The sequence below is a fragment of the Oreochromis aureus genome, linkage group 17 (genome assembly GCF_013358895.1).
Source record: "Oreochromis aureus strain Israel breed Guangdong linkage group 17, ZZ_aureus, whole genome shotgun sequence".
Classification (NCBI taxonomy): Eukaryota; Metazoa; Chordata; class Actinopteri; order Cichliformes; family Cichlidae; genus Oreochromis; species Oreochromis aureus.
In genome coordinates, this window is record NC_052958.1 from 23,190,778 (window position 1) to 23,207,049 (window position 16,272).

General features: G+C 40.4%; 2 protein-coding genes across 5 annotated transcripts in view; both read left to right on the top strand.

The window, feature by feature from the left end:
• The window catches only part of LOC116313802 (coiled-coil domain-containing protein 136-like), a 23,884-nt gene extending 12,537 nt beyond the window's left edge, over window positions 1-11,347 (top strand). The window contains exons 8-10 of the mRNA XM_031731606.2: window positions 3-204; window positions 651-785; window positions 6,151-11,347. Coding sequence (XP_031587466.2) covers window positions 3-204; window positions 651-785; window positions 6,151-6,240 — 427 coding nt within the window. The 3' untranslated portion in view covers window positions 6,241-11,347. The remainder of the gene's footprint in view (window positions 1-2; window positions 205-650; window positions 786-6,150) is intronic.
• Window positions 11,348-12,900: 1,553 nt separating this feature from the next.
• Window positions 12,901-16,272, top strand: part of LOC116313787 (filamin-C-like) — a 54,328-nt gene continuing 50,956 nt past the window's right edge. For 2 of the 4 annotated variants that reach the window (XM_039600988.1, XM_039600989.1), the window contains exon 1: window positions 12,901-14,761. In XM_039600988.1, coding sequence (XP_039456922.1) covers window positions 14,380-14,761 — 382 coding nt within the window. In that variant the 5' untranslated portion in view covers window positions 12,901-14,379. The remainder of the gene's footprint in view (window positions 14,762-16,272) is intronic. The other 2 variants (XM_031731589.2, XM_031731591.2) reach the window with 2 other exon arrangements.

Here is a 16,272-nt window from a genome sequence, read left to right on the forward strand (position 1 = left end):
AGGTGTGATGACGTGTACCTGGCAGTCAGAGTGGAGGGCAGTACAGAACATGAAAAGGACAACCAGGTGAAGGCAGACTCTTACATCACAGTGTTCCAGTCCAGACCTGAGCAGAAGGACTCATCTGATATACAGGAGGAGATCAGCATCCTGAAGATCAAACTGAGACAAGCTGAGGAGACAGCGCAGAAGGTCCAGAGAGAGGTGAGAGGTGACTGCTGTTTATGAGCTAAAACATCTGGATGTTTACTACAGACGGACATCATATTTGGTCGGTTTAGTCCAAAGACCGTTGACATCCTAAATTGCAAAGCTTTTGAGTTTACCTTTAACAGTGATCTGTAGCAGCATGGCGAATTTCAGCATTTCAACATTAAACAACAGGTGGTTGTAACTCTGTTTTAGAATAGAATAGAATAGAATAGAATAGAATAGAATAGAATAGAATAGAATAGAATAGAAACATGCTTTACTGTCATGGTACATGTTTAATGAAATTGTGGGATGTTGTTGCCAGTATGGAATCAACATCTTCCAGTAGTCTTCAGGTTTACAGACCAAAGAGGGCCTGACCTGCCCATAGTGTCTTTGTCTCTTATATAAATATCTGTTATTGATTTGTTGTTGTGTTTCTTCTGTCCTTCCTTCAGTGTGAAGGTTTGAAAGGCGAGCTGGCCGAGCTTCAGCAGCTATATGACTGCAGCCAGCGGGAGCGAGCAGCACTCGAACAGGAGCTGCAGCGCTGCAAGGCTGAACTACAGAAACTGGTGGGCAGGAAGTCACAGGTGAGAGGTCAAAGGTAAAAGCCACAGGTGCTTAGTGAAGTTGGGTATGTTATACTGTTGAAATGTTTCAGTACTGATAGATTATTTGGTCTCAGGTAACCATGCCTGACAGAGATTAGGGTTAAAACTCCCTCCCTCTGGAGAGGAAAGGGTGAGGTTTAGATTAACATAGCAGAACATTTTCAGGTAAGTGTTTAGAGAAAAAAAAATCTGGTCCGTGCTCTGTCACATGACGCCTCGCTGTCTGTACTGTGTGCATGTTGGCCGGTAACAGCTAAGCCCAAACGCTCTGGATCATTTTGCTTTCAGCTCTGCTCGTGTGGCCGGTTTCTGACAGTTTTTCTGTGAGCTTCTAAATGTCTGTCGCTTCAGGGCACGTTGTCTTTTGTCTGGTCTTTCGCCTCTATCGCACAGCCCTTGAAAATGAACTTCATACAAAAACAAAGAACACTGACATTTGCAGTTCATCTGATATGGAACATCTCCTGAAAGACAGACCAGTGCAAACAGTTTTGGACTCTTTACTTTAACACCAGTAAATCAATTCAACATAACATAAGTAAATCCAGGAGACTCCAAAACTTGAACAAATAGATTTCCCAGTTAGGTGACTCATTATTGATCAACTGTCCGTTTTTGACACCTTATGACTCAAACTGAGTTGAGGTTTCACTAGGTAGGATGTGAAATTCAACTGACTTTCATTTTTCATAATGTCAAATGGATTAAAGAGACTGGAAACTCTAACAATTAGATGAACCCCAAAGAGCAGCATTTGGTGACAGTGAGGAGCAAAACTCCCTTCTAACAGGAAAAAACCTCAAGTATAACCAGGATCAGGGAGGGGCAAGCCATCTAGTCTGACTGGTTTGAGTCTGTCTCCTGAATCTAAACTGGGAGTTGGTTCCACATAAGAGGGGCCTTAAAGATAAAGGCTCCTCCTCCCATTCTACTTTTAAATACTCTAGGAACAACAAGTAAGCCTGCAGTCTGAGAGCAAAGTGCTCTAATGGGGTGATATGGTACTATGAGGTCATTAAAAAAAGATGGGGCCTGGTTAAATTAAGAGCTTGAATGTGAAGAGCAGGATTTTTAATTCTGGATTCTTAACTGGGAGCCAATGAAGAGAAGCCAAACTAGGAGAAATATGCTCTCTCTTTCTATTACCTGTCAGTACTCCTGCTGCAGCATTTGGGTTCAACTGAAAGATTTTCAGGACGTTCTTAGGCCATACTGATAATAACAAATTGCAGTAGTTCAACCTAGAAGTAATAAATACAAGAACTAGTTTTTAGCGTCACTCTGAGACAGGATATTTCTAATTTTAGAGATATTGCGGAAATGGAAGACAGCAGTCCCACATATCTATTTAATGTGCATTGAAGGACATATCCTGGTCAAAAATTACTCCAAGATTCCTCACAGTGTTACTGGAGGCCAAGGTAATGCCAACTAGAGTAAGAATCTGGTTATATATCATATTTCTAAGGTTTTCAGGGCAGAGTACAATAACCTCAATTTTACCTAAATTTACAACTATTAAATTAGCACTTATCCAGGCTTTGATATTTTTAAGGCATTAATCTAGTTTTACTAATTGTTCTGTCTTATCTAGTTTCATGGACAGTTATGGATTTTTGCATACCAGTGAAAATCCTAATCCTTTGTCCAAGTCACCACTCAAGACCTGCTGTTTGACTTCACCCTTACCTGGACCTCCAGCTATGCTTTCAACACTCCTACTTGTAATTTGAACTGTAAGCTGTAAAATTAAAAACTACACAGAGTTTGGTTTTCTAAGACTTGCTGAGGAACTTTCCTGACTTCACTAGTGTTGACATGAGGTTCGACTCAGAACTTGTTGTGGCACTTGCCTTTCTTTTCTTTGGAGTTGACTTTGTAAACAGTGACCTGGTCCCCAATCCACTCCTCTTCATCAGATTATTCACTCAATTTCTTATCCACCATGCAGCACTGCAGGGGTGTCATTATTTTGATAGTAGCAGCCTTTAACATTTACATTAGTACCTCCTTCCCTTGGCAAAAATTAAATGGGATTTTTTCACAGGCTTCCAGAAAATATCACTTTGTGAAGTATAAACATTTTAGGATGAATTTAGGATATTTCCACCGAGTGACCCATTTTGAAGGGTAAACTCACTCGTGAGAATGCTAACGCTAGGCTAACAAACTTGTTAGGAAACACATCAGCTTTTAAGATGGCTCTCTACAGCTAAAGCTGACCTGGTAGTTAAACTTTTACCCGAAACCCCCTGCAGGGCTGCTGATGCTTCCGATTTGATCTCCAAAAGTCTTGAAATGACAAGATGCTGATGTTTTAATGTTAAAGACTTAAAACAAAACAAAACAAAAAAACCTCACCATCTTGTCTTTAATTTTTCAGTTTCCTCACTTCATTTCCATTTTTTTTTTTGTCTGACTGACGTCTCTTCTGTTTCACATGGCTTTTACACAAGAAACTGAAAAATTCTCTGAAAATTTGAGTTTTGATCGACCTGCCTGCCTATCAGTCATTTCACATCAGATCACTCATTTTGGTTTGCTCCCTGCTTGCCGTTCGCCCTCACGCCCTCTGACTTTATTATTCTGATTATTTCATTTTCTCCTCTCTCCATACTCCCCACACTCCTACCTTCTGTCTTCTTCCCAGAACTGCACTCGCCAGTCTGAGCCCCCTGTTCTCTCCATCCCCTTCATAGGAATGATTGTAATAGTGGCCTTGATTTGGTGCTGGTGGGAGGAGCTGGCGTCTTAGATGGGACCAGGTATGGCCATGACCTTCTTTCTCTACCAGACGCTTTAAAGGAAACCTGCCTCTGCATTTGTTTCCACAAATGAAGAAACAAATGCTTCAGATGAACCCCTCTGTCATTTAAAGTGCTTAAAAGTGGAAACCTCTGCCACCATGACTTCCCGATCTCTGTTCAAATCCAGGTTTTACTTGTTTGTTTGAACTGTAGTAGAACATCAGCTGTGCCGGGTGTTTCATCCTCCACCAGCCATGATTTTTACATGCACATGTCTTGACTGACTTAATGCTGGGCCCAGTGTTTTTTGTCAGGTTGCTTGAGTTTCTGTGTAGCAAATCAAATCTGAAGGAAGGTTGGTGGTTTAACTTGGTCTGCTTTCAGCATGCCAATATATTTTTGGGTAAGATACTAACCCCAAGTTGCTCTCAGATGCCTCCATCAGAGTATGAATGCGTGTTAATGTTGGATAGAAAGTATTTGCATAGAAAGAAGTGCTTGTGCGAATGGGTGTGAATGTGTGAATGAGCCAAGTTTCGAGTTTTATTGTCATGTACAGATAAACAGTGTAGCCACATTTATCCATAATGAAATTCTTTGGCTCGTGCTCCTCAGCTTACATGAGCATATAGAGAGTGTGCAGTTATATTGAAAAGAAAATAACAGAAATTGGCAGTGGTAGTAATAATAATAATAACAATCAAAAGGAGAGAGGAAAAAGTATTAAATATTAGAGAATTTAATTGATATTTACATTTAAGGCAAGTTGGTATTTACAAGTTTGTGCAAGACTATTTGTTGGTTGTACAAAGTTGTGCAATGAGCATTTAAGTAGAATTTCTTGAAGTGACAGTATGTCCTGTAATTGTAGTGAGTGTGTAGTGGTGTGTATGGAATGTCAGCAGTTCAAAAGTCTGATGGCGTGTGGGTAAAAGCTGTCCCTGTGTCTGCTAGTGCGGGTCTGGATGCTCCTGAACCGCCTACCGGACAGCGGGAGTGTGAAAAGTCTGTGGATGGGGTGGCTGGGATCAGAGAGGATCCGCTGTGTCTTCCTCATGCAGCACTGTCTGTAGAGATCCTACAGTTGTGCAAAGTTGCAGTTTGAGTGCTCAGAGTAGAAAAGCACTATATAAGAACCAGTCAATTTACCATTTATCCATTAAAGAGCCCATAATAATGTAATCTTTACACTTTAATAACTGGGTGATGATGTCTGAAGAGACAATGCTGATGAGTTTGTAAATGTAAAAATGCACTTTTGAGTGCAATTTAGTACCATTATATACAAAGAAGGTAGACATCTGTGCTAATATTTCCAAAACTGGGAAACTCATGCCAAAGCTATCTAGCCTGATAAGCCAAAATACCAGGCCAGGTGAACTGTGCCTTCAAACAGTTTCTCTATTTTTGTACAGTAACAGCCAGTAACAGCCAGAGGAGGCTTTTAAGAAAAAAGGAACTAGGATGACCACTCAAAAGACTGCTAAAGACTTTTATCTTTTATATCTTTTTAAAAAATCTATTTCTTTATTTATCTTTTTTGTATTTTCTTTATCACCGAGGGCACCACTGTAATTTTTATGTTCTAGCAACATAATGACAGTAAAGAAAATCTTGAATCAGAAAAGTCTTTGCTTGTAACACAGCACAGACTTTTTCTGTTAGATTAAATATTTTCATTTTATGTATTATTGCATCTTAGCATTGACTCTGTTTGTAATTGTGAGGCACAAAAACTGTCCTTAACCTTTCGGCTAAACACAGCCATACAGAGGTAGTTAGAAAAATACTGAATGACCTGCTACTCACTCTTCATTTGTGACCAGTACGAATGGATTAGCAGAACATCTAAAAGTTCCCAAACATCTTAAAGGCTCCACACTAAAACTTTGTTTATGGTCATATTCAGTATTTTTTGTTGTCAATTTGTGTGGGTTTTTTGCATATGTGTTTAGCATATGCAGAGGTTGAAGAGGCTCTGCTTCACGGGCCACCTGATTTCTTCATCCCCTGGACCAGATCCTACAAGCACATTCAGAATGCAGTGGGTGGTCAGAATGTAGTGCTCTTTTATAAAAAGCATCATCCCCTTTTTTATAGACGTTTCCATTATGGTAAATGGTAAAATGGCCTGTATTTGTATAGCGCTTTGCTAGTCCCTAACGACCCCAAGGCGCTTTACACACCCAGTCATCCACCCATTCATGCACACATTCACATACTGGTGATGGCAAGCTACATTGTAGTCACAGCCACCCTGGGGCGCACTGACAGAGGCGAGGCTGCCAGACACTGGCGCCACCGGGCCCTCTGACCACCACCAGTAGGCAATGGGTGAAGTGTCTTCCCCAAGGACACAACGACCGAGACTGTCCAAGCCGGGGCTCGAACCGGCAACCTTCCGATTACAAGGCGAACTCCCAACTCTTGAGCCTCGATCGCCCCTATTATTTGGTACATCCAAATGGAAAAAAACTGCAAAGTCAAAATAAAGTATCAAACTCCATTTAAAGTTTCCAAAATATCCAGCATGTGGCTAAAACCTAATGTGTTTATAAATAAAGTTTATGCTAACCTGTCTTGTCGTCTCCCGGCAGCGCGACTGTGAAGGCTGGAACCTGGCAGTGGTGGCAGTCGCCGTGGCAGCCATTGCTGTTCTGGTTGTCCCTAGTTTCACCAGGGCTTGAGGAGTACACAGGAAGCGACCTCACGGTGAACTGTAGGATTGTGGGATTGCCGTCATCCATCCAGTGCTGCCCTCATACATGTGACCATCCTGATGTCTGCTTGTTGCATCTCCACAACACTTTGACCCAAACGCCACAGACGTCAGTGAGTGCTGGAGGGGAAAGCAATAGGAATTCACGACATCGTCCAATATGACTCTTTACTCTTCCTGCAGGTCAGCTCTGTGCAGATGGTCAAGCGGTTGATTTATTGATTACTCACCATCAGAGTTCAAGAGTTGAACAGAATATCTCATTTTGTTGTATCTTCCAGAAGTACCAGAAGTAGCTTGTCATGAAGTTCGTGAAGAAAATGGATTAAGTTTCACTGTCGTGTTAGTGGGTGCTACGTATATTTAAAAAAAAAAGTCCCTACATTCAGTGTTAAAATGGAAAATATAAACTCATGGGGTGAAATGATCTAATTAACTTACTGATAAAACATGTTTACTTACTTTAATAGTTTTGGTGTTTATTCATTAAAATTAGATTTGATCAAACAGCAGTCCAAAACAAAAGGGTCATTAATTTAAAGACACCCCACTGAAAAAGTAGCAAACTATTAATTTAAAAATGACTTGAGTTATTATATTTTCCTTCAGCTTTAAAATTCTTTGCCTTATTTCTGTCCTGCTGAGTTTAAGGAGTACTTTGCACTTACTGATACAGGAGAAAACAGTAGCAGATAAAACTTGATTGTTTAGTGTTTCAAATACTTCCTTCCTTCTTCATGTTGTACATTATCTGATTATGTATTTGTCAGAAACTCAACGTTGATTAACTTTAATCAGCGTTAAGTTTCAGCAGGTCTGGTTTGTAGCATGAAACACCGGGAATAGCTTTATTTTACCTTCCTCACTCCTTATAATCAGTTTACATGTCTGGATTTCTGTTTTTTAAATGTGTAGTATGACTATATAAAAGTAAAATAGCACTTTAAAAAAAAGATATTTGCTAAAGCTCATTTCTAAAGAGAGATAATTTCTGTGGACTGATTACACTGTGTTTAGATTCAGATTGTGCCAGAGTTGTTATCATTTTGCACAGTTAGGTGTAGCAGATGGTTTTTATTGATTTATTTATTGATTTATTTTTGAACACACTTGGAATAAGGCTGGGGGATTTTTTGTTGTTGATTTTTAGCATGTTGTAGAAAATTTGATTAAAATCAAAACACAGAGCAAATGCTGGTGTTACTTAACATGCAACTTTCAGATTTGCGTATGCAGATGACACTTTACTTTTAAGAAGAGCAGAGTTTGATCAAAATGTAATGAACTGAAAACTAATAATGATTAAACAGCAAATTACGTTCTTACTAAAAAAGTCCAAATTTTATGTATGCAGATGATACATTATTTTACTTCTAACAGTTGAGCACAAAGCAGCAAAATGAGTTTCATGAAAATTTGATCAATTGAAAACTGATAGCAGTTAAGCTCATATGCAGCTCTAATCAAATAAGTGGACGACAGCGCATTTTCTTCAACTTCTTATCACTTTTAAAAGTTAAAATTAAACTTATTGTCACGTTCTTAAAGAACAGCTATTAAGAAAAGGTTGGGTGGGGGGAGCGATATCTATTTACAAATAATAATGGAAGAGGACCAGAAATTATGCCATGTAGTGGAAAACCTTTCACTAAACTCAAAGTGACAATGATAAGGACACAAAGTTTTATTTAGATTCCAACAGTGAATATTTCAGGGTATGTGGAACACCACGAGGTTTATTTGTTTTTTTTATTTTTTTCTTCTGTAGAAAATAAAAACTGGGATGGATCTTGTCTGAAAGGGGCGTCAAAAATTCACCATTTAATGTAAAACCCCAAAGAGAAGTCTATATCTGCATTTTGGTTGATCAGACCTCTCAGATGCCTCAGATCATCCTTCTTTGTTACACGCAAGACTAAACACATTTTTTTCTGTAAGCTTTTGAATCTTTTTACTGTGGGAGATACCCAAATACATATCTTTTTGTTTTTGCACATAGACACATTTCAAACTTTATGGTTCCTAAGTTACGTTTACATTTAAATGGAGACCAAATAATCCTAGAAAATAAGAATAAGCTGTTCAGATGACTGTGATCCTTTTCAGGGTGGAATCAGGTACTTCTGTCAAACTTGATTCAGTAAGATAACAACTAGCTCAGACATTCCAGTTTATTTACAACATATGGCACTGCAAATGAAGAGTGAACTGTGACACGTGTACGTGACTGAAGATATTAACAGCACTAATTTGATAAAGCAGGCCTTTAACAAACTGTGGGAATTTAAAATTAATAAAGGCTTATTAAAATTATTTATTTAGTGTTGGAGAAACACGATTAAATCCGAAGTTTGATCAGGCTGTTATACTGCATTGTTTAAAACAACTAGACGCATGTGCTGTTAGGCGCTCCTATAAGCATTTTGCATGACAAACACGTGTAGCCTTTAAAGACACTTGCTACAGGAAAGACATATTTTACACATTTAACTGATGTTGTGAAGTTTTCTTAGTAATATGTGTAGGCCAGCTCTCAGCAGAAAAATAATAATAATATATATGAAAAGTTAGTCATCAAAGCAAAGACTTAATTGCCACACAACTTTCACGTGGTAACTTTTTTAAATGCACTTATTTACTAAAATAAAAGGTATGAAAGCCCATTACTGCCAGAAAAGTGAAACCAGTTAGGAACAAAAAAATATTATCTCATTAATGTCACCAGTTAAGTCAACATTAATGAGATAATAAGACAGATGTTGAGTTGCACATTATTCAATCATTTTGATCAGTGAGTTTCAACTAATTTTATGTGATATTTTAGAATATAAAATACTAATCATTATAACCTATATTTGACCTGCTAGTGTTTTAGGTATTTCCTGGGCTTGAATCTGGTTTTGTTGTGTATCAGGGCTCTCGCTGTCTTTAGTGTTGTCTTTGTTGGTCTTGTGTTAAAAATGTGTGTTAAATGTAATTTATTCGAGACTTCCACAACCTCACCTGGCACTGAATCAATTCCTCCAGAATGTTTTTAAATCTGTGTTTTACTGTGAATACAAACTCGATCCTATTTTTTTATCATTATGTCAGTAAAATTACAAAAATCTTCCTAAAAGCTGCATGCCGGTGTTCCTCTGTACCGTCTTGGTATCTTTGTTTTTGATCAGTGCTATGTTCTGATTTTTCTTCCACTCGATTTCTTCTTTGTTCTGTTTTAAAGTGCATAATTTTCCTACAGCTTCTGTGATAATAGGTATGTGATAGTTCGTCAGATGTTTGCAAATTTAGCATTAGGAAAAGTCTGGGGGTGGACTGATTATTGGTTTCCTGATACATTAATATACAGCAGCACAACTCAGACTGTTTGTCCATTACGCAGAAATCACATCTGAATTTATAGAACAATTTAAAAAACTTTCTTACATCTATTGTGTGAATATGGATTTACTTTGGAAATTTCTCAAACATCTGAGCTTCCTGTTAGGCCACCAAATCTCCTCTGATGGTTCTCGTATGTCTGTGTTGGAGTTATCTTGACAAAAGTCACAATAATATCATCAAAATACAAAATGTGTCAGTTTATCTGCTGGGTTTCTGCCACAGTAACTTGCACTTGATGTCAATTTCTGGAGGTCTGTGATATTTTTTATGTACTTCTGAAAACAGAACAAGTACTTATCTGAGCCTTTTGTTCTCTTTTCACAAAATGAAAATGTAAAAGTCAAAAGGCGTATTTTGTTTTATCAGTGATATCCTGAATCCGTCCATCCTTAGCACAGTCCTGACAAACGTTAGCTCTCAGTAGGTATCTCCATCCTGCATGTTAGGTTTAGAGGAATAGTGACTTTGCATGAAATTAGAAGAGTAGATGTAGCCGCTGTAGCAGCTTCAGCCAAGCTGTAGCATGAGCGCTAAAATCCAATTCTTCCATTAGCCGATGCAGACTGTGTTATTAGCCAATTGTTTTTATGGTGGATTTTAGTTTCATCTGGGTTTAACCAAGCTGAGCATGAACACTGGAACCATGGGAGCACCTGAACATCTACATGATGATTTGATGATAAACATGATGAAGTTTATGTGGCACACAGCTAAAGACATCGCCGTCACTGAACTAGTTTAACTTATAGAACTACAAACACTTAAACCCAACATGTTTTCCTGCTGGTTTCTAACTGGTGTTGTGTCACGCAGCTGTGTTTAATAGAAATAGCAGTTTAATATTTTAATAACCTATCAGTAGCAGCTAGTTCATTGATATTTAGCCTAATTTAGTACAAGTCAGTGTAGCTGCTGAAATACTAGCATGTTTTACTATTTTAGTTGTTATTAACCACTGCCAGCATTACGCTAGTTTCTTCTAGTACTGACAGGTATTATTGTAGTTTTTTGTAACTGGTGTTTATAAAACTAGCTTAGCCTAGCTTAACATATGTTAGCCAGCATAACTAAAGATAGCATGCTAAATGTTTTTCCATATTTTGGTAGTTATTTGGTAGTTAACAATAGATGTATTCAACATCATGCTAGTTGGTATAAAAATGAATGTTATGGTTTGTTGTTTTGTTTTGTTGGGGGGGGGGGTAACAAGTGTGTAGATGTTTAAACGTGATTAGCCAAGCTCAACGTTGATTAGGATGTTAAACACATAGGGGGGAAACTGCCAATGAGATAAAAAAAATAAAAAATACAGGAGAAACTGATAGCTATCAGTTTCCCCCTGAGTTCCAGCCGTTTTGCAAAGCTAGGTTCATCCTGGATATGTACTTAGACAACGGTGAAACTGAACCATCAGAAAAGATTTTAAAATGTCTGACTGTTTAAACTCCTCCGATTTCACTGCTGATTGTGCGTCAGGTGTTACTGTCAAATATCAGGTGTGCTGTATGAACTCTGCTTTTACTTTGGTGTCCTGAATCAGAGCCGCAAAAAAGCGGCACGTCACTGTCATCTGGCTGCTGTTTCTCTTCTTTGTTTTTGATCTCTGTTCTTGATGTTTTTGCACCATGCTAACATCTGTCTGGGACTGTGTTTTATGTTTGGTTTTGTAAATGATCTAATACAAATAAACAAAGTTTTCCTTGTCTTTCATGTGTTCAACGTTATGGTATATTTTCAAAATTACTGGTAAAAACAACCTTGAGACATATGCGCAACTTTATTACATGCACCTATTTTAACCATGCAATTATCTATTCAACCAATCACATGGCAGCAACTTATTGCTTTTAGGTATGTAGACATGGTGACAATGACCTGCTGAAGTGCTTGGTTGTTGGTGCTAGACAGGCTGGTCTAAACTTGAAGCAACTGGGCTCCAGCAGCAGAAGACCTCACATGTATCACTTTTGTTCACTAATAAAAGAGAGATTACAGCGATTCTACAGTTTACACAGACTCACAAAAACTGGACAACAGAAGACAAAAAAACATTTCCTGGTCTGATGATGATTCCTGCTAGTACAATCTAGACTTGTAGTCAAGACCGCCTAAACCAAGACCAAGACAATACCAAGACCAGAGGGTATCGAGACCAAGACCAAGACAGACCGAGTCAAGACCAAGACAAAGTCGAGACGAGACCGAGACAAAAAAAGTCTTTAAACTGCAGCCAGATGCTGCTTCGTTTACAGGTGTCAGGCATATTTATGTGTTTTTGCTTTCGCACAGCCCTCCTCACCGCTGTCTACTGTCTCACTCACTCACTGAGAGGACAGACGCACGCTCCACTTGACTGACGCGTCTCTCACCCTCTCTGTTTTTCACATAATGATATTATCCTATATCCTTGCATGTGATTGGCCACAATATGGAGGGATTGGAGCATAGCTGAGCCACTGTGTGAGAGCTGAGCAGCGAAAGGAAATTAAGTGAGGAGCCGGCTCTCGCTCAATGGGAGTCGACTCTTCTGATTCACTACAAAGCACTCTCTAAGCACGGCTCTTAGAGCGGATGCTTTGCGCATGACACATTATCGAACGTTACATTGTGTGTCAAGGATACTGTTGACTCCAAATCTCCCGACCACTATGTCGATCTGAGACAGCAAGACCGAGACAGCGAGACCATGACCACGTAAAAGTGGTCTCGAGACATCCAATCAGATGCTAAGTTTAGAGTTTGGTGAAAACAGCCATTATGAAGTAATTTATCAATCCTGCCTTGTGTGATGGTGTGGAGGATATTTTATTGACTCACTTTTGTCACCTGAGCAATACAGTTTACAGTTTAAATACAGCAGCATAGCTGAGTATTGTTGCTGACCATGTCTATCCCTTTGTGACCACAGTATACCATGTTCTGATGTTGTATCTACTCTGTCATCTGATGCTGTGTCAGTTTCTGCTGTGAAGCCTTGTGTCACCATCATAGTTGTGGCAGCTGTGTGGTGGATCAAACCAAACCAAAAGGTCCCATTAGAGCCAGAAAAGACCACAAAGCTAGGAATGATTTAGGGCGGGGCTACCTAGTGATCAAAAAGTTGCTTCATGGTGACATCATGATGGCTACTTCCATCTTCTTTATTGAGTTTATGGTGAAGAAAAAAAGAGTAGGAATCAGGAGTGAAGTCATGGCTGTAATAAGTGGTGATAACTCTGGTAAACTGTCTGCTCTGAGAGGATGATGAGTGTATCACGACGGCACTCGCTGTTAAATTTAGTTTGGCTCCATATTTACACTTTAGATGTGAGCTGCTGTTTTCCTCTCGTGATATCTGAGCTGGACGCAGATATTTTCAGACTCACGGTGAGTCTGTATTCCTGTCTTGTGTTTTTATAGTAAGTCTCTGAACGTGACACATAGGAAATACGCCTGATGCCACACATTTTAACTCAAAACACTACTTTCATGTTTCCTCACACATGTTCAACAAGCCCAGCATGAATGCAATGATGCTACAGTAAGCCACTGTGCCACTTCTCACTTTTTAATCCACTCAATCCACTAGAATCATCACTGTGGACATTTTTTGCGTATAAAGACTATTTATATGTGTTTCTGTACAGCCAGGCTGATGTTCAACACAGCTGGGATAAAACCAGCAGCTCTTATAAAGCTCTAACTGCACACATCTGTATGTGATTATTGCAGAGCTGATCTTGGGCTTCACTCTGGGTCAAGTTCAGCTTGTTTCACGTAGAAGCAGACTGTGCTCAGCAGGGGGCGCTGCTGTTTACGTCAATAAATCTCTTCAGTTTGTTTTATTTTTCAAAAAACTTGTATTAAACGCAGCATGAAATTTTTCTTCCTCTCTCGCTTGCTCCAGTTTGCCGCGCCTCCATTTGCCTCCATTTGGCAGCCAATGGAATTGCAGGAAGCAGCAGCACCTCATTCAGTTAACTGTAAACACCCAACCTCCATTGTAGTTACCATTAATTGTCATTAATCATTATCACAGAGTCTATTGTATTTTCAGATCTGATATGTATTTCCAAACTGAAGTAAACTTCGATGTTGTTTATTTCTGCTTTGTTATTTAAATGTCACGCAGTGATTTGATTGGCTGCCTGATGGTGATGTCATGTCCCTCCTCAGGGTGTCTCTCCAGGTTTGAGGACTAAAAATACCCGGAGGTGTCAGAGCGGCTGTGGAGCCCCGGGTCCGGCTGTCGGGGTGGGGTAGGTGGGGGTGTCCTGGTTGGGGGTATCCAGCGTGTCTCCACCCCCCTGCTCCGCGCCCGACCAATGATCTGCGGTCTCGGTGTCCTGCGGCGCGGAGGATGCCCGGGTCGCAGTAGTATATGGTCATGGCAGGGGCATTCCTGGAAGTCCTGCGCAGTGACGCCGAGCCTTTAAACCTCGCTTCACGCTCCCGCAGCTGCACAGCCCCACTCTGTCCACGCCGCCGCCCGTGCGTGACCACAGCCAAGCCAGCCGGAGGACAAAAGCAAACTATTCTTCACTCTTCCTCCTGAGCCTCCTCTTTCTCTGAGAGTGTGAGTCCGCAGGAGTGCCCGCGGGTCTGCATGCGCGCCTCTTTACGCACAGCTCCGTGAAGCTCCCTCCCCGCGCGCTGGGCACTGCCCCTCCGCTTCCACTGCCCCGTTTCTCTTTTTTTTTCTGCCTTTCCTTCTCTTCCCACTGCGCTCGGTGGTATAAAAGGCATGTCCATGATGAGCAACAACAGCTACTTGGAGCCCCAGCAGTTCTACCAGAGCACCGCGGACATCGGCGAGGAGGAGGAGGAGGAGGAGATGCCGGCCACCGAGAAGGACCTGGCCGAGGACGCCCCGTGGAAGAAGATCCAGCAGAACACCTTCACCAGGTGGTGCAACGAGCACCTGAAGGTGATCAACAAACGCATCAACGACCTGCAGAAGGACCTGAGCGATGGGCTAAAGTTAATAGGGCTGCTGGAGGTGCTGAGCCAGAAAAAGATGTACCGGAAGTACCACAGCAGACCCAACTTCAGGCAGATGAAGCTGGAGAACGTTTCCGTGGCGCTGGAGTTCCTGGAAAGGGAGCACATCAAGCTGGTCTCCATCGGTGAGTGAGTAAAACTGAGACAGAGGCGCGTTTGGAGAGTTTACGCACGGCGCGTGTGTGTGTGTGTGTGTGTGTGTGTGTGTGTGTGTGTGTGTGTGTGTGTGTGTGACCTGGAAACAGAGTCAGCCCAACTGCTGGTTTCTTTCATAAGAGGGGTTTTTACAAAGGAAATCACGTGTGGCATCGGTTGGTGACTGACACGTGACAGGTGTGGCTCACAGGTGTGTGGAGATCCAGGTGTTCACAGCTGTTCAGTGCGTACAGTTTCATCAGTGGATTCATTCAAAGAGTTTCTTATTTTTAAGGATAAAAAGTCAGAATTATTAAAGCCTGCTTTTAAACTTCATCCAGGTACAGAGTGTGTGATTTTTGCAAAGGTGTCGGGAGGGTTCAGAGAAACTTGTTGAGCTCTTGAACCCTTCAAGAAATCCAGAAGTGTTTGGAACCCTCCAGATGGACGTAAATCAGCCTGCAGAGGTTTTGGAGTGGATGTGAATGATGAGTGGCCAAAGTGTTGCAGGGTTTTATAAATCCTGAAGAAGTTCAACTTTACCGCTCAGTCTGCTGACATGAAGTCCACGTTACTTAGTACAGCATTAAAAAACTAGTATAGATGAAGTTAAATGCACTAATCTGACTAAAGGACAGTATTTGCAGACCCAGTGTGTTTGTGCTGCTTAATTCATTGTGCAGGGGTGTGTTGGAGTCTGTGTGCCATGGTTTTCAGTGTTTATGTGAAGGTTTAGTTGTTAACAGACTCCTGTTGAGAGTAATTGTTCCTACTCAGTCTGTCTGTAACTGTGCAGGACACAAAGACTAAGCAGGCTTACCTTCATTAAATAAAACATAGGTAGTAACAGTAATAATAACTTTGTTCATATACCATGATTTTAAAAAAGCAAAGACAGATGATCAAAAACATAAATAGCAAAATCAAAGAGAGAGCCTGAAATAAAAGAAGATAAATGAGAGAGAGGAAAAATCCACACACTGAAGAAAAAATCACAGCCATCAATTCTTCTTACATTCATGAGCAGATGTGCAAAACTAAACAGCATCCACTACGACGGAGACCAGTCGTCCTGTAACTGTGCGTTGTACGGGACACAAATGAGATGTCTGCCTCAGCCCATGAGGCACTGCACACTCAGAGTAAACTAGTCACTGTAACTCTCTTTAATTGAGTCTAATTACGTTTTTGAGGCAATAAGTTTGTCACATGTGTGACATGACTTCACTCAGGTCACCAGGTTCACACGTTTATACTGGATTTAAATATCAGGATTAAACTGGGTTTAGACTGAGCATGTCATAGTGACTGTCAGCTGGAAATAAATGCTTTAATTAAAGAAAATCACTTTTTATAATGATGTCATATTTATGATAAAAACTTCAGGAAAAACATGTTTCATTTTCATTCATTGAGCAGGTTTCAGTTTCGGGCTTTTGAATGTTTCTTGTATCGGATTAATAGAAAATACCCAGCTGTGTATTTAACTTGTGGACACCTC